Here is a 25,893-nt window from a genome sequence, read left to right as displayed (position 1 = left end):
TATGTAACATTATGTTATTGGATCCTCATCATAAACCTATGATGAAGGTATTATAATAATTCCCTCCCCATTTCACAGATGAGAATGAGGCAGAGCAAGGTTAAATAAAGGACAGGATCCTACCCCCATAGGGATTATAGTCTATTGGAGGGGATGTAGGATAGTCAAGCAAAATATTAAATATATAATTACAAATTATTCTGCTAATGGAGCCCTGGTACCAACCCCACTCACCCATATCAAGGGCCTGAGGTAACCCTGGCAACGGGTCTCCCTGCCAACACTAAAGATGGAGCCCACAAAACAAGCGCGGTTACGCACACCGCTATTACCCACAGTGCAGTGTCAGGAGGGGGAGGAGCAGGCTCTGCCAGGAGCTAACATGGCTCCCGTGGTTACACCATCCTCTCTTTTCACCTAATTAGCGACTTGACTGCCCACACCTGGCTACCGACCAGGAGCTAAGTCTTTGCCCCTCCACTCACCGCGACCACACGAGAGACTGAAGACGACAGCACCTCGCGGAGTTAAACTCCGTAACCTGGGAAACAGTACTTCCGCTGACGTCATCACGCCGACACGTGGATCCAAGATGGCGGCGGCGATGGTGAGTGAAGGAGACTCCGGGAGCCGGAGATGGAGCGGGGCCCTCCGGGGTATCCCAGGACTTTCCGGTGTCCCATACCTGGCCTGAGCCACCTCAGGGACCCCTAGCTCAGGCCTGAGGGCCATCCCTGAGTGGGCTGGACTGCCCGAAATTCCCCCTCCCCTGCGTTTGCCCGCACCCAGGCTTGTCAAGGCCCGAAGTTTTGGGGGAGGCACTGGGTCGGAGGAAGGGTCTCAGCTATCACCTCCGCCGGTTCGTATTCTGGCTTTGGTCTCCGCCTCCTGTGACCCCTATTACCCAGTTTTCACTTTCCGACCCGACTCCTCCGAAGAGCCCTCTGTTATTCCCACCTTCGCTCCTCCCTCTCACGTCCAGACCCTGCTCTCTCCGCCTCCTCGTCTCGCCACTGTCTTGACCAGCCCGTGGATGCGTCCTCACCTCCGACCAGCCTCCCAGCCCAGACCCAGTGTCATTTCCCTTCCAGAGCCCTGTCCTCACCTCTGCTCTAAACTGTTACCACCGCGCACCTGTGTTGACTGCAGATACCCGGAAGCATGCCTTTAGCCAGGCCCCCCCCCCCCCCCGACCCAATCCGCCATCCCCAGATCCTTCCCTAATCATTTCTCCTGTCTTCTCCCTACGTCTCTCCTATGGAGCTTTTATCCCACTGGTTCTCAAACTTTACTGTGCATAAGACTCGGGGTGTGTGCGGGGAGGCTTGTTAAAAAATGCAGTTTCTAAAGATTCTGATTCCGTAGGGCTAGGTGAGGCCCAGGAATCTGCACTTTCATAAGCACTCTGGTGATTATGATGGAGGTGGTCTGTAACTAAGTTTTGAAAAACACTACCAGCCCCGCTTGGCCCCTTTCCCTTTCCTTTCCCATGCCTCTACAGGGCCACACAGTGCTTTAGGATGAAGCCTGTGTGTGAATAAGGTTATGTGGATAAGCTTTGGCTGGAAAGTGGGTCAGAACTTGCTGGCTTATGGTACAGAACGCTGGAAGTAGATCTATGAGGGACTGGCCCTTTCTTCTTGCAGAGGCTCTGCCCACATTCTGCTTGTCAAGAGACCACAACTAAAATTGAAGTCACTTAGTCCAGAGTGATTTTCTAGGTGTTCCTGTATGTTGCTTCCTCAGCAAATAATTTCATCCTGGGAGTGCATGCGAAGGTCATTTGACTTTAGTAAAGAAAGATTCTTGTTTAAGTTCTTTGGTGTTGATTTTCTCCGAACAAGGGTAGGTTATTGGCTGATAACAAATTTCCCTCCTTCTGTTAACCAGCCAATTATCCTTTTTGTTTAATAAAGGGATTCCTTATCTAGAACTTCAGAGGTCAGATAAAAGACATCACAGCTTTGCCTGATTTCTGTGGTCTGAGACCACAGAAAAAAATCCCAAAAGTGGTATGTTGAAACCCATTCAGAACAAGGATGGCGTAAGAACCTTAACAGCAAAAGCTACACCCTCTTTTGCCATAGGGAAAAGTTCAGTAAAGTGGCATCTATAGCATTTCACTGGAAAATTCCTTCCGTGTTGTGAGGTTTTTTAAGAGGTAATAAGTTAACGTATTTCTGGTACACATTTGTTTAATCAACAAATATTTGAGTGCCTGCTCTGTGCCAAGACCTAGGGATGTTCTGGTGAATTAGAGGGTCAAGGTCCCTACCCTTGTGGAGACAGGCATTGAGTACATAAACAAATACATGAACAAGGTAATGTCCAATAGTGGTAAGTGCTGTGAAGACAGACAGGTGAAGTGGTAGTGATTGGGGGTGACGGGGTGATGCAGCTGCTTTGGATTAAGTGGTCAGAGAAGTCTTCTCAGAGAAAATGACATGAGTTGAGACCTGATTGACAAGAAGGAACCAGCAATGCAAAGAGTGTTCCAGGCAAATGAGATGGCAAGTGTAAAGGACCAAGGTGGAAAAGAGTATGTTTGAGGAACACAGAAGGCTGGAGGGGCTGAAACATGGTGAGGAGTCAAGGTAGAGGGACATAGAATGATACAAGATGGAATCAGAGAGAGGCAGGAAGAGCTGTGTTCCTAGAAGCATGCCTGTAATTGTGGTGGGTTGTAGTCTACAGTTTGTAGTCTGTGGACTGCATTTTGAAAGAGTGTTCTGTTAGGTGCTTCCCCTTCCCATCCTCTCCAGAACATTACATTGAAAACAAGGGCGCTGGCTTGTTCTCAGCCTGCAGAAAAACCATGGAAAGGAGTTTGAATTTTATTTTAAGCACAGTGGAAAGCACAGTGATTTCGTGTTTATTATGTCACCTGGGAGTGTCATCCTATGCTTTCACAGTGAATACTGAAACTGATTTCAAGAAACTGAGGATGTAATGTATACAGTGACCCACAGAGGCCATTTTAAAGAGTGCATATGAGAAACTTCATGTTTGAGGCTATAGTGAAAGGCATGGAAGCAAGTTTATTACAGAGGGATGCGTATGACAGGCAGAGTGGGCAGATAGACTTGAGTTGGTCTGTGTTAAGCACTTTATTACACGGAAGTCAGAACAGTCCCCACACCCTCATACACATAGGTTGTTTCACAACTGTTGGGGATGGAAGTGTGTGGATCTGCTTTGGGGTATCTGGGTTTTGAGGCAGGTCATACAACCAAAGAGGAACTGAGCTAATAGATTCAGTGACTGTGGGAACGTGCTGGTTTTTGGTTTATTCTTTTGTTTTGAAAGTTAGGGTTGTGGGTGCATGTTTCAAGCGGTATTTATAGGTTTCTCCCTCGCTCCCTCCCTTTCCTTAGTGATTGGCTTTTCTTCCCCAGGGCTTGACTGCCACCTCCCAGGTCTGTGTTAGCACAATGGGTGTTTCCTGAACTTCCCCCAGCACAGAAGCAGATGGCTGGTGTAAACTGAAGTCCTCTCTAGTTTTCCTGCCTTCCTCCTGCCCTGGATTTAGATGACTCTATAAAGTTACAGGATACCTGAGTTGATCTCGCTGGTTCTGACGTGAGAAGCAGGCTTATATCACACTGTTGATGGAACTACTGAGCATATGGAATATGCTTTGGGGAATATTATTCTGGTGGAACTTGGGGAATGTGCATTGAGTGCATTTGTAGGCACCTCAGGAGTCTAGAAACCTCCATTTGGAGAATAAAACTATTTCTCTCACATATATTATTGTTCATACTGTTTTGGGTTTTATCTTTTTCCCTTTTTATTGGATTATAATTCATATACCATAAAATTCACCCTTTTAAAGTTTACAGTTCAGTGGTTTTTAGTATATTCACAAAGTTGTGCAACCTTCACCACGGTCTACTTCCAGAACATTTTCATCACCTCATAAAGAAACCCATTAGCAGCCACTTCCCACTCCCCCTTCCCCCAGTCCCTGGCAACCATTAATATACTTTCTGTCTGTATAGGTTTTTCTGTTCTGGACATTTCATGTAAATGGAATCAAATAATATGTGGTGTTTTGTATCTGACTTTTTTGTTTTAACATGGTATAATGTTTTCAAAGGTCATCCATGTTGTAACATGTATCAATATTTCATTCCTTTCTATGGTCACATAATACTCGGTTGTATGGATAGACCTCATTTTGTTTATCCTTTCATCGGCTGATGGACTTTGGGATTATTTCTACTTTTTGACCGTTACGAATAGTGCTGCTATGAGTTTTGTGTGCAAGTTTTTGCGTGAACATAGCTTCTCAGTTTTCTTGGGTGTATACCTAGGAGTGGAATTGCTGGGTCAGTTCTCACTGTTTTAAGATTACTTGCGTTTGATCCAGTCCAGAGGCAGGGGAATGGCCTGAGTGACCTTAAGTTTCCTTTGAGCAGGTGGAAGCAGTGTCACCCAGTCTCCCTGTCCATCCGCACCCTGGCCCAGTTAGAAGCACAGGAACCATTTTTGGTGATAGAATCTGGATGATAGAGGCCTCGAATAGGAGGCCTGGACTCTGCCACCAGTCCTGTGTGTGGCAAGTTGCTGTCTCCCCTGGGCCTCACATGTGGGTGGGCATCGGCCCATTGAGGAGGGAGCACTGGAGCAGGAGTCCAGTAGCTGGGGCTTAGTCCCAGCACTGCCACTGATCCACCATGTGGTCTGGGGCAAATTATTTTGGCTTTATTGGTCTGTTTCAACACATGTCATATGTGAAATTAAGATTTAGATGTGAGGATTTCCAAATAGGAAATGATAATTATGTGATGTATGGAGGTTTTAGCTAAAGCTGTGGTGTAATCATTTTGCAATATATAAATGTATCGAATCAACATGTTGTACACTTTAAGCTCACACAATGTTATATGTCAATTAAACCTCAGTAAAGCTGGAGGCGGAAAGAAAAAAAAAAGATTTAGATGTGAGGATTTCTAAATTCCAGTTTGAAAATTTTGTGGTTTAGAGTACTTGTATTTAAGGTGATATTTGCTAATATGCCTGTAAAATCAGGTTGATTTTTTTCCCCCATGATCATAATCCCTGTGGTCTTTGGAAGCTGCTGTCTGTTGGTTGTGTTGTCTCATCTCTCGAGTTGCTCCACCTGGCACATGTTCTGCAGGAGCCACTGCGTCCTTGGAGCTGAGGCACTGAAACCAGGCCTTGGTACAAATGTGTTTCTCTGAGGAATCCCTTTAAAGGAGTGCCCTTAATCCCCTCAGGAAGTCCAGAGAAGGCATTAAGTTGCTTCCTGGTTTCTCTTTTACAACTTGGACAGAGGTTCCCTTTTGATCTCAGCATTAAAGAAGCTGGTCACAGAATGTTGGAGAAGGTTGAGTTTTGATCTCTGAGCACTGGCAGGAGGGTGGGAAGGACCCAGGGTGAACAGGGCCATCTGGCCATAGACGAATGGTAGGAGCCACCGACCACCCCAAACCTGCTTTGATCCCTGAACCATTTGCTGACACTGGTATTTCCCAAGTGGAGCATGGCTGAAGACACCTGGGACTTCTTGGTTTGGTTTCGTTCCTCTTCATTGCTTCCTTCTCTGCCCCCTACTGTGATTTCTCACCTGTGCCCGGGCATTAAACTGACAGACCTCCCAGGGTTTGAAGTCTGAAGGTTTTGTATTCAGAGGGTATGCTAAATGCTACTAGCAGTTCTTAAAAGACAAAATCAAATCACAAATTGGAGCTGAATTCATAAGCCAGTTTAGAAGGGAGTCTAGGCGTCCTGGCAAGTCACTTCATATCTTTGGATCTCAGTTTATAATGAAGTAGATCAGATGCTGTAAATGGACAGTTTATGGACCACATCTTCGCGTGGATTTGATTGGGGTGGTGGGGAGCGGAGGTTGGCAAGCATATGACTTTAATTTTTTTCTAGTTGCCAATATTTAATAATTGGGAGATTTCCCATTACAAAAATTCTAGATTTTCATTTTTTCTTGAAAATTAGGGCCAAAATTCCCCATCAGGAGCATTCTCCATGTAGGACCTAGTGTGCCATTTTTCTCTTCCACTCCCTCTTGTCTTATTCCTTAGCAGCCTCACCACTTAGGTAACTTACATGGCCCCTAGGTGGTTGAATTTGCAACCCCTGAATGAGGTGGTTTTCTATAAAGTTTTTCCTATGTTGACATTGGTTTGTGGTAATCCCCTGTGTTACCTAACTTTGAGGGGAAAATTTCTACTCACAAAATACATTTCGGTTGATAAACCACATGCCCATCCATTATTCCACCTAATCCTTACAAAAGCCAAGGACCTTGGCTAGAATCTGATACTCTGATTGGTTTTATGACTTTGGGCAAACTATTTGCTTCTTTAAACCTGTTACTTAAAAAAAATTTTTTTTATTGTGGTAAAATAGACATAAAATTTATCATCTTAGCTATTTTAAGTGTACAGTGGCATTAAGTACATTCACGTTAATGTGCAACCATCACCACCATCCATCTTCAGAACTTTTTTGTCCAGATCAGTTTCCTTACTTTCAAAATGAGGGTGATACTCTCCTCAAAGGATTGTTGTGATGATTAAATGAAATATGAGATGAACATGCCTAGTGCAAAGAGCTCTCTGTAATTTTCCTGCTCCAAGGTTTGACGTCTTTAGGAGATGAACCATCTAAGCCTATTGCTTGGGTTAACTGAGAGTCCTTTTATAGATGCCCAACGGGGAGAGGGAAGGTCAGTGCATTTTTTATGTTTTATTTCTGCACTTTCTGGCCTCAAGGTTTGGGTGTGGTTGTCTTTGCTTGGTGAGGGTAGTTATTAGTTTCACCTGGACTTCCACAGCCTGCTGTGGGTTGTTCCCTATCCCCAAAGAACAGTTTTGAGTCTTTCTGTGTGTCTCTGCTCAACAGCTACTCTGTGTCTATGGGCTCTGAAACAAAGGCTACATTTTCAGAGTGGCCTGTGGCTGATTTGGTTCTGTTTGTTTGTTTTGGTTTGGTTTTGGTTTTTGGTTGGTTTGTTTTTGATTTGTTTATCTTCCTGAGGTCTTTAGTTCCATGGGGGCTGCTTGGTAAGTGGTCTTTGGCTGTCATTAGGTGTGGTTGAATTCTTTGGGAGCTTTAACTGATTAGGTAGCTGATTTCAGTTAACTGTTGGCAGCAATGCCCCAAAGCTTTCTTTGTTCTTTGCCCCACCCCACCCCCGGCCTCCCCCCCTTAATCTGGGGAGCAGTTACTGAGTGATCTTAAAATAGTGACTGTATCTTTGAAAAGGAAAAGAAGAATCTAGTTTTCTCTTAAGGAAAGGTGCTGCTTTTGCAGCAGGAAAGGCATAGAATAGGAACCAGGAAAGCTGTTCAGATTGGCCAGACTCTATCTCTAGGTGATGCTGTTTATGGGAAAGAAAACTGCAAGGCAGAGGGCTCCAGAAAACAAAAGGTTAACTTCTGGCCACAGAGAAATATGAGTGAATGAAATAATTTTCAGTTCTCAGGGGAAACTTCCTTCTTTTTTTTGAAAGAAGCTAATTGTTCATACCTTTCAAACTGGGTGGTGCAAATTTGGGCGGGGGAGTGAGGGGTACTTTTTGGTCCTAGTAGTCCTTCATTGGGCTGTTGTTTGGGAGAAATTTTTCTGCGTGCCCAGCCCCCAAGAATAAAGTATAGAGAGGGGGCAAGACCTTGATTCTTAGGTCCCTCGAGCTTTATAACTTACCAGGTCACCCATATCTTTGCCAGTGATGGGGTGTTAGATTATAGCATAAGGGCTTCTAGATTGCCATCACCTTGTTCCTTGACGTGCTGCCTTTGCAGTCTTGTGACTTGGAAACCAAGTAAAGCAAAATAACGTTGAATGGACTGGTTCACCTCTCCTAGGACTCCACTCCTTTCTTGGTTCTGAACATGCAGCAGATGCTTGCTAAATACTTAATTGGCTTTTCAGACTGAATCTCACATGAGAGTTCCTGTGGTGATCAATTAAAAATTAAAGGAAGATGTAAAGGAATTTCCCAAGAAGCAGGTACTTGCTTCTTGCTAATTTCCTAACAGAAATGAAATATGGGTCAAACATACTCTATCAGGCTGTTGGGGCTACAGAGGTAATTAAGTCAAATAATCACAAAAGTTGGAATGGGATCCAGTACAGGGATCTTTATCAAGGGCCTGTGAACTTCCTGGTCCTTTGATCATCTTGGAATCATATGTCAGATTCTGCATTTTGGAGTGTTTTTTTCTGGGAGCAGCATCTGTAGCTTTTCTAAGATTCTCAGAGGGATTTGCAACACTTCCCCAAGATTAAGAATTACTAACCTGGTCTGGTTACCCACACACCTGGCTCCAGAATCTCCTCTGCATCATTCTTACCTTGTAGCTTCCAGTTTCTGCACATATGCAGGGGAACTTGCCCGAGTATTTTCAGAGGCAGCCTTCCCCTTCTTAAAACGTCAGTGTATTTATTTTGAATATCAGTAATCCATATACTTGGAAAAAAGTATAAAGGCTATAAATGCAAAGAAAGTCGTTCAGCTATGCCCCCATTCATTCGTCGGGTGTAGTCTTTGATTTTTTTAAAAAACATTTCTCCAGACATTTTTATGCACATAAAAACATCTATATTTTTAAAAACTTTTTGGTATAAAAATTTTCCAACATACACAAAAGTAGAAGAAATAGTATAAAGAACTTCTTATAACCCATTACCCAAATTCAACAATTACCATTATATTGCCAAACTTGTTTCCTCTGTACCTCCCCCTAGCTGATTTTTTTTTCTTCAGGTGTATGAAGGTATTACTTAACACCATACAATTACCCATTTTAAGTGTACAGTTCATATAGTTTTTCATATAGACTTGTATAACCATCTTCACAATGACACAAAGTTTGAGGCATTTCTGTCACTCCAACAAATTCCCTTATAATCAAGGGATTGACACTTGGAGCCAATAATCCCTGTTTCTACAACCAGCCAACGATTGATCTGCTTTCTGTCTCTATAGATTTGCCCTTTCTGGGCATTTCATGTAAGTGAAATCATATAATATACAGACTTTCACATCTGGCTTCTACTTAGTGTAATGTTTTTGAGGTTCATTCATGTTGTAACATGAATTGGTAGTTCACTCCTTTTTATTGCTGAGTAGTATTCCATTGTACAGCTATACTGCCTTTTGTTTATCCATTCACCAATTGACGGGTGTTTGGGTTGTTTCCAATTTGGGACTGTTGTGATCAGAGCTGTTAGGAACATTCATGTGCAAGTCATTGTATGGACATATATTTCCTTTTCTCTTGGGTAAATGCCTAGGATTGAAATTGCTGGTTGGGGTGGTAAGTTTATGTTTAACTATTTAAAGATACAGCCAAACTTTATATATTGTAGATACAAGACCCCTGTCAGATATGTGATTTACAAAGGTTTTCCTCCTAGTCTGTGGCCTGTTTTTTATTTTATTTTATTTTTTAATTTTTTTTAAACTTTATTTACTTATTTTGGCTGCGTCAGGCCTTGGTTGCAGCACACAGGATCTTCGTTGAGGTGTGCGGGATCTTTCGTTGTGGGCTTCTCCCTAGTTGTGGTGTGCAGGATTTCTCTTCTCTAGTTGTGGTGCATGGGCTCCAGAGTGCGTGGGCTCTCTGGTTGAGGCACACAAGCTCAGTAGTTGTGGCACACACATGCGCACTCGGGCTTGGTTGCCCCGTGGCATGTGGGATCTTAGTTCCCTGACCAGGGATCAAACCCGAGTCCCCTGCATTCGAAGGCAGGCACTTTACCACTGGACCATCAGGGAAGTCCCTTCATTTTTTTAATGATATCTTTTGAAGTATAAAAGTTTTAAATTGTGATGAAACCCAATTTATCAATTTTTTTAAACATAGATGGTGCTTTTGGTGTTGTATCTAAGACATCTTTGCCTAACCCAGGGTCACAGAGATCTTCTCCTAGAAGTTTTATCTTTTTAGCTTTTCTATTTAGGTCTATGATCCATTCTGAGTTTATTTTTGTATATGATGTGAGGTTCCTTTTGCACATGGCTACCCAATTGTCTTAGCACCATTTGTTGAAAAGACTGTCCTTTCCCTATTGAATTGCCTTGGCAACTTTGTTGAAAGTCAGTTTACTGTAAATGCAAAGATTTATCTCTAGACTTTTAATTTTGTTCCATTGGTTTTTACACTTATCCTTATGACACTGTCTTGATTACTGTAGCTTTATAATTGCTTAGAAATTGGGTAGTATAAATCCTCTAGTTTTGTTCTTTTTTAAAGTTGTTCTGGCTATTCTGGGTTTGTGCTTCCAGGTAAATTTTAGGGTCAACTTGTCAGTTTCAACAAAAAGCCTGCTGGGATTTTGATAGCGATTGCACTGAATCTATATAGATTAGTCTGGGGAGAATTTCCATCTTAATAATGCTGAGTCTTCCAACCAGTATGGAATGCTACTGCAATTATTTAGATCGTCTTTTCTAGCAATGTTTTGTAATTTTCAGTGTACAAGTCCTTTTTAAAAATTTATTTCTAAATATTTTATCCTTTTTGAAGCTACTGTAGATGGAACTCTTTTCTTTCCTTTTCTTTGGTCATGCCATGTGGCATGCGGGATCTTAGTTCCCCGACCAGGGATCGAACACAGTCCAGTGGTTAAGACAGCTAGGGAAGTCCCTGGAATTATTTTCTTAATTTTATTTTTGGATCGTTTGTTGCTAGTGTGTAACAATACAATTTTTATATATTGATCTTGTAGCCTGTGACCTAGCTCAACTTGTTTATTAGTTCTAGTTGTTGTTTTGTGGATTTCTTAGGATTTTCTAAATACAGGATATGTGATCTGCAGATAAATCACTTTTACTTTGTCCTTTTAATCGGGATTACTTTAATTATTAGTTTCAGTGCACATTATTTGCATTTATAGAACAATGTTGAATAGAAATGGCAAAAGTTGACATCCTTGCCTTGTTCCTCTTCTTAGGGGGAAGCATTCAGTCTTTCATCATCAAGTATGATGCTGGCTGTGGGTTTTTCAAAGCTTCCATTTATCTGATATTGAGGAAGTTCTTTTTTATTCCTAGTTTGTTAAGAGTTTTTATCATGAATGTGTGTTGGATTTCGTCAAGTGCATTTTCCACATCAATTGTGATGATTGTATAGTTTTGTCCTTTATTTGTATGGTATATTATTTGATTTTCAGATATTAAGCCAACGTTGCATTCCTGGGCTAAACTCCACTTGGCCATGATGTGTAAACTTTTTTATATGTTGCTGGATTTAGTTTGCTAATATTTTGTTAAGGATTTTTCTGTGTTTCTGAGGAATATTTGTTGGTAGTTTCCTTTTCTTGTGATGTCTTTGGCTTTGGTACATTCTTTTAAAAAATTTATTTAGACAAATGAGATTATGCTATACATACACTGCTGTGCATCTTCCCTTTTTTTTTCCCTACTTAATATCTTATGTTGGCAGGCTTTCAATAATAATTCTACCTTCCATTTAAGTATATTTTGTGCTAAATTTCCCTCTCCAATACCTGCATCTAGTGTAAGCTTTGTGACTCTGAAAGGTAAAAAAGATGTCATTATTTTCATTTACATTTTTTAGATTATGAATGATGTTGAGCATCTTTTTGTGTCTGGCCTTTTTCTTTTTAACTGCCCATTCTTATTCTTTTGGGTTATTTGTCCTTTATTGGTTTGTAAGAGTTCTTGGTGTATTGAAGAAGTTAGTCCTTTGTCAGGTGTGGGAAATATTTTTATTCAAATTGTCTTTTTCTGTAGTGATTTTTTTTTCATTTTCTTCCTTCTTCCTATATATTATTTTTCTTTTTTAAAAAAATTATTTTTATTTTTGGCTGTGTTGAGTCTTCATTGCTGCCCTTGGGCTTGCTCTAGTTGCAAGCAAGGGCTACTCTTCGTTGCAGTGCACGGGCTTCTCGTTGCAGTGGCTTATGGACTCAGTAGCTGTGGTTCGGCAGGCTCTAGGGCACAGACTCAGTAGTTGTGGCACATGGGCTTAGTTGTTCTGCAGCATGTGGAATCTTCCCGGACCAGGGATCGAACCCATGTCCTGTGCATTGGCAGGCAGATTCTTAACCACTGCACCACCTGGGAAGTCCTACATTATTTTTCTTAATAGCTCCTGAATTTGTTTTCTCCTTTGAAAACTTTCCATGTCAAGATTGTTTAAAAGTATAGCTATATTTTCTTCTAATGTGTCTCCTATTTCAGTTTGTACATGTAAGTCTTTTCTGTCTTCTCCAGTACCAGTTTGGATAGCTCTGTATTTTAATATTTAGTAGAACTAGTCTGCCTTCATTATTTTTCTTTTCAAAATAATCCTGAAGTAAAGGATAAGTGTGAAACTGACTAGAGTAATTTGTTTATTAGTAGAAAAACATTGAATTGGGGGAGAGACAAGGAAGACAAAGTATTGGAGAGGAAAAGAATTAGAGGGAGAGGGTAAAGGGAGACAAAAAGCAATTAATCTGTGGCATCAAGTTCTTCTTTGGACATCTCTAATCATGGCCTAAAATTATCTGTGAGCATGGCTCCCACAGTGGGGACAAAGTTCTGATCACTCAGCTCTGACAGGTTTGGTACAGCTGGACTTTCTTTACTCTGCACATGACTTGCTTTGTGACCAAGTCACTTCCACTCTCTGGCCTCTTGGATTACGTGACCCCTGAGGTTCTTCAAAAGATGTCTTTAGGGAACCCAGCTCTGGGTGAAACTTTGCCTTGTTTTGTTCTACCTTTAGTTTGCTTGGGTTGATGGAATGTCCCATAGTTTCAAGGGAATCATAAATTTCTTGAGTTTCATGGGAGGTCATAAGGCTTCTGGTTCACTCTCCTCACTAGGGTAGGGATATGACCTTTTACCTCCTTCCTTGGTCACCTGCTTCTCTCTGATTTGCTCGTGGTTATGGCCTTTTCCTTAGCTAGATGATGCTCTTGTTGGAAATTTCCTTAGTTTGAGCATACATCTCCCTCCTTGCAGTGTACTCATTGGTCCTGCCTTCCAGTGCAACGCAGAGCAAAGCCACTCTGCCTTATCAAGCACACACTATGTGTACTTTACTTAATCCTCACCACCATCATCACTTAACCGCCCTGCTATGAGTTTAGTATTATTTTCCTATTTTCTTATTACAAATAAGAAACCGGAGACTCAGAGAGTTTAGAAAACTTGCCCAAAGTCACACAGCTAGGACGTGGTGGATCAGGGCTTTGAATTCATAACTATATGGCCCCCAAAGCCTGTGCTTTTGCCTCTGTACAGTGGTTCTCAAAGTGTGATCCCAAGATAAGACCAGCAGTACCAGCATCTCCTGCGAACTTGTTATAAATGCAGGTTCTGAGGCTCTGCTCCAGAGCTACTAAAGAAGACATTCTGGGGGGTTAGACCCATGAATCTGTTTTAATAATCTCTCCTGGTGATTTCCTTGCCTGCTCAAGTTTCAGAACCACTGCCTATCATTCTGCTTCCCCACTTAGCTGCTGCTTCTGTTCACATCTGACCAAGAATTTATAGGTGGCTTCTCTAGGGCTGGACTTACTATTTTTCTGGAGCAGAAGTGTGCTGCACACACACACCCTCCCCCAAAACACATACACACATGTATTTGGTAACCAGAGTAATTTTTAAAACTGCAGATATGATGTGTCCCTTTCCTACTTAAAGTTCTTCAATGTCTCCACAATGCACTAAGGACAAAGCCCAAACTCCTCAGTGTGGCTTTTGTGTGATGCATCCCTTACCCGTTTTCTACCATCCTGTCTACACGGACCTATTCATGCTTGATAGTCACAGGATGATCCGTGAACTAGAAATGTTGTCGTCACCTGGGAGCTTGTTAGAAATACAAAATCTCAGGCCCCACCCGAGACCTGCTGAATCAGACTGCATGTTATTTAACAAGCTCTCCAGGTGATCTATATGCATGTTAAAGTTTGAGAAGCATCAGCCTACACCTCACCTGGCAAAAACTCCTTAAGTTGCCCCCAGGCCTTTGTGCCTGTGTTTTGCTCTTTCTGGAACACTTCTCTCTTCCCTCGCCTTTCCTTTCAGGCCCTGGAGTAGACTTGAGTTCTTAGATCTGAACCCCATCTCTCCAAGACTGGGCTTGTTGCTGCTCCTGTGTACTTCTTAGCCTCTTAACTGATAGGATAAGAGACTAGGCCGTCCATAGCATCTGGGACCTAGTATCGTGATTGGCTGATGGCTTGTCTCTGTCTGTCAACTGGCTGAAAGCTCCTCATGAGGGGTGCATTTTATGAGGCTGGCACAGTGCCTGACGTATAGTAGGTGTTCACTGTAGTGAACTGATTTCTGTGCTGGTTAGAGCATGGGCCTTGGGGTCAGACTGCTTGGGTATAAATCCTGACTTAGCCAGTGTTATATCGCCTCTCTGAGCCTCAGTTTCCTCATCTCTGAAGCTGGTAAGAGTCTCTATCTCATAGGATTGTTGTCAAGATAAATTGGGTTATTGCATGAAAAGAAAGAACCTAGAACTGTGCCTGGCACATAATCAGTATGCAGTAGATGTTAGCTGCCATTGTTATCAGTATTATCATTACGTGCTCATCATCTTTTATTTTTGTTTTTGCTTTTTGGCTGCTTTGGGTTTTCGTTGCTGCGCTCATGTGTGTGCGGGGTTTCTCTAGTTGTGGTAAATGGAACTACTCTTTGTTGCAGTACACAGCCTTCTCCTTGTGGTAGCTTCTCTTGTTGCAGAGCGCAGACTCAGTAGTTGTGGTACATGCGCTTAGTTGCTCCAAGGCATGTGGGATCTTCCCAGACTGAGGACTGAACCCATGCCTGCCCACCCCCACCCCCGCTTTGACTGGCGAATTCTTAACCACTGCACCACCAGAGAAGTCCCGCTCATCATCTTTTAATGCAACTCAACTGCCTGAAAAGAGTATCCCTGTTCCTCTACATTCTGATCTTAGGCAAGTTATGTAATTTCTGGGCCGCGGGTTCATTGGCAGTCATTTGGGATATGGTGATAGAAATCCCCAGGTAGTTGTAGTTGTGAGAATGGTGCAAGTCAGTGTTTGTAAAGTGCTTAGCACAAAGCAGGGACTTGGTAAATGCAAGGAAGGGACTGTGTGTGCCACAGTGCCTTGTACTTACCTTTAGGTGCTCAATGACTCTGTGGCTTCTTAATACTTTTTAATGTTGTTTTCTGCCAGGGTGAGTATTTTCCTCATTGTTATGTCTTTTTGTTTGTTTTTTGTGTCTACTTGCTTTGTTGGTTTGAGACTTTGGAATAAAAGTGTATTGAAGTCTTTCCGGATTTGTTTTTCATGCCTCTGCAACCTGAGCTCTCATGGAGCCCTTGAGTTCACCAGGGCAGTGTCTGTCTGCTAAGATTGGAGGATTCTGTTTCAAAAGAACTGGAGTAACTTCTTAGATTTAATTGGCTTGATAACCATAAGAGATTGTAATCCTTTGCCCTGGCTTCAAATCACATGTCAGATAAGGCAAAAAAAAGTCTAGTGTCTGCTACAAAAACAAAAACAAAACAATTAAGAAAATGATAATAGAAACATACATGTCGATAATTACCTTGAATGTAAATGGACTAAATGCGCCAACCAAAAAACACAGACTGGCTGAATGGATACAAAAACAAGACCCATATATATGCTGTCTACAAGAGACCCACTTCAGACCTAGGGACACATACAAACTGAAAGTGAGGGGATGGAAAAAAATATTCCATGCAAATGGGAATCAAAAAAAAAAGCTGGAGTAGCGATGCTCATATCAGATAAAATAGACTTTAAAATAAAAAATGTTACAAGAGACAAGAAAGGATATTACATAAAGATCAAGGGATCAATCCAAGAAGAAGAGATAACAATTATAAATATATATGCCCCCAATATAGGAGCACCTCAATACATAAGGCATACGCTAACAATTATGAAAGAGGAAATCAACAGTAACACAATAATAGTGGGAGACTTTAACACCCCACTTACACCAATGGACAGATCATCCACACAGGAAATCAATAAGGAAACACAAGCTTTAAATGACACAATAAATCAGCTTGATTTAATAGATGTCTATAGGACATTCCATCCAAAAGCAGCAGATTACACATTCTTCTCAAGTGCACATGGAACATTCTCCAGGATAGATCACATTTTGGGTCATAAATCAAGCATTGGTAAATTCAAGAAAATTGAAATTGTATCAAGCATCTTTTCTGAGCACAATGCTATGAGATTAGAAATCAATTACTGGAAAAAAAAACTGTAAAAAACACAAACACATGGAGGCTAAACAATATGCTACTAAATAACCAAGAGATCACTGAAGAAATCAAAGAGGAAATCAAAAAATACCTAGAGACAAATGACAATGAAAACACAACAATCCAAAACCTATGGGATGCAGGAAAGGCAGTTCTAGGAGGGAAGGTTATAGCAATACAATCCTACCTCAAGAAACAAGAAAAATCCCGAATAAACAATCTAACCTTACACTTAAAGAAACTAGAGAAAGAAGAGCAAACAAAACCCAAAGTTAGTAGACAAACTGGGACATTTGTAGAGACATGGATGGACCTAGAGACTGTCATACAGAGTGCAATGAGTCAGAAAGAGAAAAACAAGTATCGTATATTAACACATATATACGTGGACTATAGAAAAATGGTACAAATCAACCGATGTGCAAGGCAGAAATAGAGACACAGATGTAGAGAACAAACATATGGACACCAAATGGGGAAAGCGGGGAGGGTTGGGGGGAATGAATTGGGAGATTGGGATACCAAATTGTACACTCTAAATATATGCTGTTTATTGTCTGTTAAAAAAAAAAAAAGTCTAGTGTCTGGCTTCCTAGGAAGGAAAATTTAGAACACGTATATATATATTTAAATTTTATTGAAGTATAATTGAAATATAACTTACAATGTTGTGCATTGCTTACCTGTACTGCAGTGTGATTCAGTTATACATATATATATTCTTTTTCATATTCTTTTCCATTTTGGTTTAACACAGGATATTTTTTTTTTTTAATACAAGTTATAATTTTTAATTACATTCTCAACAGCCCAGAAGACTGTAGCCTCCTCATAATAGGCAGACCTTCCCTTTGCCTGGAAGACAGGAGTTAATAAAAACATGAATATCTAGAGAAAAAAAAGTAACACTCTGGTTCTTACTCCAGAAGACATCAACGTAGCGCTGTGGAAAGTAAGGAGGGGTGACAGTGTTCACAGAGCCAGACTCACTGGTTTAACACAGGATATTGAATATAGCTTCCTGTGCTATACAATAGGACCTTGTTGTTTATTTATCATATATGTAATACTTTGCATCTGCTAATCCCAACCTCCCAGTCCTTCCCCTGCCCACCTTGCCTCCCCCTTGGCAACCACAGGTCTGTTCTCTATATCTGTGAGTTTGTTTCTGTTTTGTGGATATATTTATTTGTGTTGTATTTTAGATTCCACATGTAAGTGATATCATATGGTATTTGTCTTTCTCTTTCTGACTTCACTTAGTATGATAATCTCTGGGTCCATCCATGTTTCTGCAAATGGCTTTATTTCATTCTTTTTGTTTATGGCTGAGTAATATTCCATTGTATGTATATATGTGTGTGTATAGATACACACACAGCACATCTTCTTTATCCATTCATCTGTTGGTGAACATTTAGGTTGTTTCCATGTCTTGAGTATTATAAATAGTGCTGCTGTGAACATAGGGGTGCATGGAGTTTTTCATATTATAATTTTGTCTGGGTATATGCCCAGGAGTGGGATTGTTGGATCATATGGCAAGTCTATTTGTAGTTTTTTAGGAACCTCCATACTGTTTTCCATAGTGGCTGTACCAGTTTTCATTCCCACCAGCAGTGTAGGAGGTAGAACACATGTTTTTGATTAGCAAGAAATAATGATGTTAACTGTGGGCTTTTCATATGTGGCCTCCATTGCATTGAGGTAAGTTCCTTTTTATACCTTTTTTTTTTTCTTTGAGAATTTAAATCATGAATGGATATTGAACTTTGTTAAATGCTTTTTCTGTGTCTAATGAAAAGATTGTGTTTTTTCTTTTGTTTTGCTAATGTATGAGGATGAGTCAAAAATTATCTGCATTCTGGCTGTAGAATTTATTTTTATTAATTTCTAGAAAAGACAAATAGATCATTTATCAACATAATCTCCTTGCTTCTCAATTCACTTTGCCCATCTGTCAACAAGCTTTCATTTTTCCTCATTTAAAAATGTATTAGGCTGAGCTGCGAGCCACGAATGCAATGCTGTCTTCACTTCTTCATCAGAAGTGAATCTTCATCCTCATAGGGCTGCTTTCAGGAGACCAAACAGGTGAAAGTCTGATGGAGCAAGAACTCATTATTTCCTTACTTCTGCTTCTTATTACCTTACTTCTTACTTCTGCTAACTTGGGCTTAGTATATTCTTTTTCTGGTTCTTTGAGATGTAAAGTTGGGTTGTTTGTATGAGTTTTTCTTTTTGTTTTGTTTTTAATGTGGGCATTTATCACTGTAAACTTCCCTCTTAGTACTGCTTTTGTTGCATTTTGTAAATTTTGGTATTTTGTATTTTTATTTTCTTTTGTTTAAGGTACCTTTAAAATTCTTGTTAAACTTCCTCTTTAATCCAAGAGAGTGTTGTTTAGTTTTTACCTATTCACAGATTCTCCCATTTTCTGCTGTTATTGAATTCTAGTTTTCATTCCTTTATGGTCAGAAAAGATTAATGACATGATTTCACTCTTTTTAAATTTGTTAAGACTTGTTTTGTGACCTAAGATGTGGTCTGTCCTGGAGAATGTTTCCTGTGCACCTGAGTAGAATGTGTATTCTTCTGCTGTTGGGTGGAAGGTTCTATATATGTCTGTTAGGTCCATTTGGTCTGTAGTGTTGTTCAAGTCAGCCGTTTATCAATTTTCTACCTGGATGTTCTATCCATTATTGTAATTGGGATGTTAAAGTCCCCTACTATTGTTGTATTGCTGTCAGTTTCTCCCTTCAGATCTGTCAGTGTTTGCTTTATATATTTAGGTGCTCTGATGTTGGGTGCATATATATTTATAATTTTTTAAAATATTTATTTAGGCTGTGCTGGGTCTTAGTTAAGGCACGCAGGATCTTCGTTGCAGCATGCAGGATCTTTAGTTGCAGCATGCAGGCTTCTTAGTTGCAGCATGCAGACTCTTAGTTGTGGCACACATGCAGGGTCTAGTTCCCTGGCTAGGGATCAAACCCGAGCCCCCTGCATTGGGAGTGTGGAGTCTTATCCACTGGACCACCAGGGAAGTCCCTATAATTATTTTATCTTCCTGTTTAATTGACCCTTTTGTCATCATATAATGACCTTCTTTGTCTCTAGGCACAGCTTTTGACTGAAAGTCTATTTTGTCTGATATAACTACTCCTGCTTTCTTTTTTTTTTTTTTGGAAGAGTAGAAACAGATACCTTTACTACTTTGCCAGGCAAAGGGGGAACACAGTGGCTAGCACCTCAAGAACTGTGCCCCCCTCTCTGGGGAATAGGGAGAGGTCTTATAGTCAGGGCTCGTGGTCAGGGGTAGGCAATAAGGATCAAGGCAGTAATTGTCTTGCATTCTTCTGTTGGGTTGGTGGTGAGGTCAGTAGGAGTCAGCATCATGAGCCTTCATGTCCAGCTGGTCTGGGGTCTACATGCTTGTGGGCGCATTACATCATTAATCATTAACTTCTCCCACCTGGAGGGGGTTTCAGCTTCTGCAAAATAGCTCAAAGATGTTGTGTGTATTGTGTTTTTGTTTTTGTTTTTAAAGGGAAGGTATATCATGTTTACTACTTGGAAGACTCAGTATTGTTAAGCTGTCAGTTTTCTGTAAACTGATTCAATAGAATCCCAAATAAAATCTGAGCAGATTTTTTTTTTTGCCAGTTAAATTTTATTCGGGGCAAAATTAGGAATGCAGCCCAGGAGACAGCATCCCAGGTAGCTCTGAGAAACTGTTCCAAAGAGGCGGGGGGGGGGGGAGGAGCTCAGTATATATGTGATTCTGGTGAAAGGGGAAAACATGCAGTCAGGCACACATTGTTTACAGAAGGTTTCTGCTAGTCTCGTGCTGGCTAGTCACGATACTTCTGCTTTCTTTCGGTTATCGTTTACATGCAACATTTTTTTCTGTCCTTTCACGTTCACTGTGTGTGTCTAGATATAAAGTGTGTCTCTTGCAGGCAGCATATCACTGTATCTTGTTTTTTTATCCATGAAGCCACTCTATGCCTTTTGATTGGGAATTTAGTCCATTTGCTCCCCTGGTTATTCTGACGTGCATCAGGGTTGAGAACCACTATCCTCAATGTACAGATAGGGTATATAGGTAATAGATGTCTCAGGGATTCTCAAAGTAGGTCCTTGGACAGGTGGAAAGGTGGAAGATGTCAAGAACTCCTTAAATTTGAGGATTGGAAAAAATCAGTTATCAAGGGGATATAGCAAAGATTAAGAACCATAGTATTTGACCTGTATGTGAATGAATGATTTTATATTTTTGTAGATCAGAGGTTGGTTGATGCTTATTATTAGCTTGTTTGGTAAGGATTTATTGAGTATTCACATCAGCAAAGCCAGACAAGTGATTAGTGCAGGTGGAGAGATGGCAGACACAAACCATAACACAACATGAAAAGTGCTATACTAGGTCTTTAAACAAGTACAGATTTAAATATTTGTCAAATAACTTAAGCAGCAGTTTTTGAACATGTATAGATGTGCAAGTTCATTTGGGTGTTGGGTAGTTCTCCAGTTTGTTGCCTACCTAGTGTCATCATAGAGATACTTACCAAGTGCCTTGAAAAATAAGGAAGGAAGAGAATAATTCCCCTTGTGGGGATGTGAGGGGTTCTTGAAGGAAGGAGCATTTCAACTGGAACTCCAGCTGTAGGTAGGATTTGAGTAAGGTAAGGTCAAGTGTCAGAAACAGCCTGAGCAGAGGCTTTGAAGGCACCTCACCTAGGCAGGTCTGCTCACCAAGATCAGGGACAAACTCTTCAGGGTCTTCCTGAAGGCTTAGAAAGAAAAGGTGGGGGCTTTCTAGGTGGCACAGTGGTTAAGAATCCGCTTGCCAATGCAGGGGACACAGGTTCGATCCCTGCTCCAAGAAGATCCCACATGCCACGGAGCAACTAAGCCCGTGGGCCACAACTATTGAGCCTGCGCTTTAGAGCCCATGAGCCACAACTATTGAGCCCATGTGCTGCAACTACTGAAGCCTGTGCACCTAGAGCCTGTGCTCTGCAACAAGAGAAGCCACAGCAACGAGAAACCTGCGCACCACAACAAAGAGTAGCCCCCACTCACCGCAACTAAAGAAAGCCTGTGCACAGCAAAAATAGAGACCCAACACAGCCAATAAAAATAAATAAATGAATGAATTAAAAATAATAATAACAATATAAAAAAGAAAAAAGAAAAGATGGGAGGTGCTGATGGAAAGGCATCTTGGGACTAGCAGGTGGAGTTCCTTCCATACCACACTAGAATTGCTCTAACCTAGCTGTTCAGAACAGTGATGTTTTCTTTTGCATAATTTATTTTATTACTTTTCTTAAGTGGTATAAATATGCGTAATCCCCTAAGAAAAACTGGAAAATACAGATGTACAAAAAAGGAAAACATCGCCTCATTTTCTCAAACATAACTTTAAAAAAGAGGGGCAGATCTTGCTGAGCAGGGTTCTTTCCCCTACTTTTTCTACATAAATCTGAAGCTTGAATATTCCTACTGAAGAAGTAGATCATCATGTTTAATGACTACATAAAAGGGTAAGTGGGTACACTGTACTTTAACCCATTCCACTAATATTGAACATTTTTCTATTGTAAGTTGTGAACTATTTCACTGTTTTAAATATTCCTGTGGTGAACATCCTTTTATGTACATTTTCACATATTTGTCATATTTTTCTTAACACATCTAAAAGTAGAATTGCAGGGTCAAAGAGTATGTACTTTGGGGGGCGGGGGGGGGGCTTTTGATACAGAGTGTCAAGTTGCCCCCCCCAGAAGTGTTTCAGTTTATAATCCCTCCAGCCATATGAAAATATCGAAAGTGACATTTTAATATCTAAAACTAATAGTATCATCTTGGTATAGTCATTAATTCTAAACTGAACTTCTGAATTGCTTTTGATTGCCAACTTATATCAATCAAAGATTATAGCATATTATGGAAATAATCCTTTGCTGTTTTTTATCTGTTGATCCTTCCTCTAAGATAAATTGATTTTTGGTTTGTTGATAGCATCTATTTGTGAGGATTGTCTGTTTTCTGCATCATTTTTCAAAAATTTAGAGTTGGATTATTATCTTTAAATGACTTTGAATACCATTTTATGTCAGTAGTACAGGATTTGTCTTCCTTGCATTTTAGTTAACTGGAATTCAGGTTCAAAGAAGAATTAGAGGAAAACAAAGGACAGGATTTATTTCTCTCACACAAAGCGCTCACAATCTAAGGACTGCCCAGTGAGGCCTGCCCAATGGGCTAGAATCTTCTGATGACTAGTCAAGTGGAGGAAACCCTCCACTTGATGGAGAGGAAATCAGATGCTGTAAGCAGCCCACAGTCAGTAGGCTTTCTGTCACAGAGAGAAAGAGTAAAAATCTGTTTGTTTTTGGTGTATCAAGGCAAACCCATACTGCTAAATGCTTCCCTTTGTACATGCATAGAATATCTCCAGAGGGATTTTCAAGGAACTGGTGCTAGCAGTTGTGTATGGGGAGCTAAAGAGGGAGGAAGATTTATTTTTCATGGTTATACCCATTTGTACTATTTGAATTATTGGGTTGGCCAAAAATTTTGTTTGGGTTTTTTTCCATAAGAAAATACCCAATATTTACTATATATGTTTTACTTTTTCAAAACTTTTTTAACCTACTTATTTTTTAAAAGCCTCTCTTACCCATGGTTATGTAATGTGTTAACATTAGAGAAAACTGGGTGAAGAGTATATGGGAACCCTCATAGTATCTTCTGTAAATCTAAATTTATTTAAAAATAAAAAGTTAAAGAAAGGAACGGGGGAATATTGTCTTCCTATACAGAATCCTACCCCATGAGGCATTTTCCACCTTTTTGTCTTGTCATTTCTTCTAAAGATCCTTCTTTCACCCCTAATTCTGCTGACCTTGTGATTACCAGATTCAATACAACTGTCTTAGCCACTTTTTACTGTTTTTATTAGGGTCGCACTGTTATTTCATATTTCATAATGCACATCAGCTGACAGATACTTATAAACATCACAACAGATCAGAGGAAAACAGTCTGTGAATATGTAGCTTTTAAGCTTTGACCAAGGTCTGTATCTAAAATAGCGCACCAAGCTCAGAACCTTAAACGTTGAAAGCCAGTTTTCCTCAACTTGTGCTCCTGGTAAAAATACAGATGAATATTTTTGGCAAGCCCCCTGAGTGATTCTGATTCTCTGTGACACTGAGTTCCAGAAAGAATTGTCTGAGAGTGAGTGTGTGCGTGTGGTGATAGTGGTGGTGGTGGTGGTGATTGTAACTTGAAGGATGGAGGGAGTGCGAGGACAAAGTGATCTGGAGGCTGTGGCCAGTGTCCCATGGGAAGAAATGAGAGTCTGAAATACCACAGCTGTAGAAGGGGTGGGGAGAGAAGTCCGATGCAGCAGCGCAGTTGACTTGGTGATCAGGTGTGTGGATGACAGAGTTTCTTGTTCAGGCCAGGCAGAGAGAAGCTCTTCCAGTACTTTGAGGGGGTGAAGCATGATACTAATAAAGGGAGAGATGCTTTGATGGGGTACAGTTCTTGAGGCGGGTAATTGCTCTTTCTTGCCTTTGATTCCCAGGTGACTGTCGTGCATGCAGGTTACTGAGTGCCTACTCGGTACCAGACACTGGGGACACAGTCCCTGCTCTCACAGAGATTACATTGGAGTGAAGAGAGGCAGATAACATACAAGTAAACAGATGCATATTGTCCATGTCAATTAGCTAAGTCTGTGAAGAGAAGTGAAGTATAGTAAGGGGATGGAGAACGGGTAATAGTAGCCCTGAGGAAACCTCTTTTTTTTTTTTTTTAATGATTATTATTTTTATTTATTTATTTTTTAAGAACATCTATTGAGATATAATTGACACAATAAACTTCATATATTTAAAGTGTACAGTTTGATTTTTTTTTCTTTTTCTTTTTTTTTTTTTTTTTTTTTTTTGGCACACGGGCGTAGTTGCTCCGCGGCATGTGGGATCTTCCTGGAGCTGGGATCGAACCCGTGACCTCTGCTTTGGCAGGTGGATTCTTAACCACTGCGCCACCTAGGAAGCCCTGATTTTTTTTTCTTATTAGCAATGTATATATGGCAATCCCAATCTCCCAGTTCATCCCATCCCAATCCCCTCTTCCACTTTCCCTGCTTGGTGTCCACATGTTTGTTTTCTCTACATTTGTGTCTCTATTTCTGCCTTGCACACCGGTTGGTCTGTACCATTTTTCTAGATTCCGCATATATTCGTTACTATACGATATTTGTTTTTCTCTTTCTGACTTACTTCACTCTGTATGACAGCCTCTAGGTCCATCCATGTCTCTACAAATGTCTCAATTTCATTCCTTTTTTACAGCTGAGTAATATTCCATTGTGTATATGTACCACTTCTTCTTTATCCATTCATCTGTTGATGGACATTTAGGTTGTTTCCATGACCTGGCTATTGTAAATAGTGCTGCAGTGAACATTGGGGTTCATGTGTCTTTTTGAATTATGATCTCCTCTGGGTATATGCCCAGTAGTGGGATTGCTGGGTCATATGGTAACTCTATTTTTAGTTTTTTAAGGAAGCTCCATAGTGTCCTCCATAGTGGCTGTATCAATTTACATTCCCACCAACGGTGCAAGAGGGTTCCCTTTTCTCCACACCCGAGGAGACCATTTTAGACAGGCTAGTCAGTGGAGGCTTCTCTGAGGAGGTGACATTTGAGAGAGACCTGAATGAAATAAGAGATGAGACATGAGCCAGGCAGGCACCTATGGGAAGGGCATTCTGATGGAGGGAACAGTGAAGGTGATGGCCCCGAGAGGTGGAGAAGGGCTTGCTGTCAGGAGACAAGAAGGCCAGGGTAGCTGGAGCTGAGAAGGCGGAGGATGGAAGGTGGTGGGTTCAGGACAATTTTGGAGACGGCTTGTAGAAAAATATACTGGTAACATAGGAGCTTCCTGACAAAGCGAGCCCGTTGCTATGTGGAGAAACAGGAATTAATGGGACATTGTGGAGCTTTGTTTCCTGCTCGCCCTGCAGGACAGTGATACACGTGAGGTGATGAAAGGAACGTTGCTCCTAGAGTGGGGTGCCGTGGCTCCTGTGTTAGTCTGCCCTTTTTGCCCTGCTGTTAATTACTGCACTCAGTTTGTGGCTCATTTCTGGAAGTGCAGGGTCAGTGCCTCGTAGCACTCTTGGGGGCATTTGGAGGGCAGCCCTTGGGGGGCCTCAGGCTTCTCTGAGTGGGGATGAGACTGGGTCGGTTAAAGCAGGTGTGATGGTGCCCCAGAGGGTTGTTCACCTCCTTCCCCCATTCCGACTGCCGCCTCTCTTCTTCCAAGCAGGATTGGTTGCCGTGGTCCCTGCTGCTTCTCTCTCTCGCGTGTGATACAGGGGCCTTCTATGTTCCTGGGGTCGCACCAATCAACTTCCACCAGAATGACCCTGTAGAAATCAAGGTAAGTGCATTCCTGGGCTATGGGAGCCTTTGTGCTGGGCAGCCTGGCCAGAGGACTGTGGTGAGCTGGTCATGTCCCTCCTGTGGTTGCAAAGAGCACACACCGGTGCCGGTTAGCCTGGGAGGAAGAGGGTTTGCTGCACGCGGCTTGGGCTGGAAGTAGTGCCCCGCCGGGCCCCACAGT

The 25,893-nt window shown here is 41.3% G+C and overlaps 1 protein-coding gene across 4 annotated transcripts in view; it reads left to right on the top strand.

The window, feature by feature from the left end:
* Positions 1–371: 371 nt before the first annotated feature.
* Positions 372–25,893, top strand: part of TM9SF4 (transmembrane 9 superfamily member 4) — a 60,080-nt gene continuing 34,558 nt past the window's right edge. The window contains exons 1-2 of one of the 4 annotated variants that reach the window (XM_057702060.1): positions 372–607; positions 25,597–25,710. In XM_057702060.1, the coding sequence (XP_057558043.1) occupies positions 593–607; positions 25,597–25,710 (129 nt within the window). In that variant the 5' untranslated portion in view covers positions 372–592. Of the gene's footprint in view, positions 608–793; positions 860–18,244; positions 18,333–25,596; positions 25,711–25,893 lie in introns of those variants that run through there. The other 3 variants (XM_057702062.1, XM_057702064.1, XM_057702061.1) reach the window with 3 other exon arrangements.

Source organism: Hippopotamus amphibius, chromosome 12 (assembly GCF_030028045.1).
Source record: "Hippopotamus amphibius kiboko isolate mHipAmp2 chromosome 12, mHipAmp2.hap2, whole genome shotgun sequence".
NCBI lineage: Eukaryota > Metazoa > Chordata > Mammalia > Artiodactyla > Hippopotamidae > Hippopotamus > Hippopotamus amphibius.
Note: the sequence above shows the minus strand (reverse complement) of the source record. Positions and strands in the feature narration are given on the sequence as shown.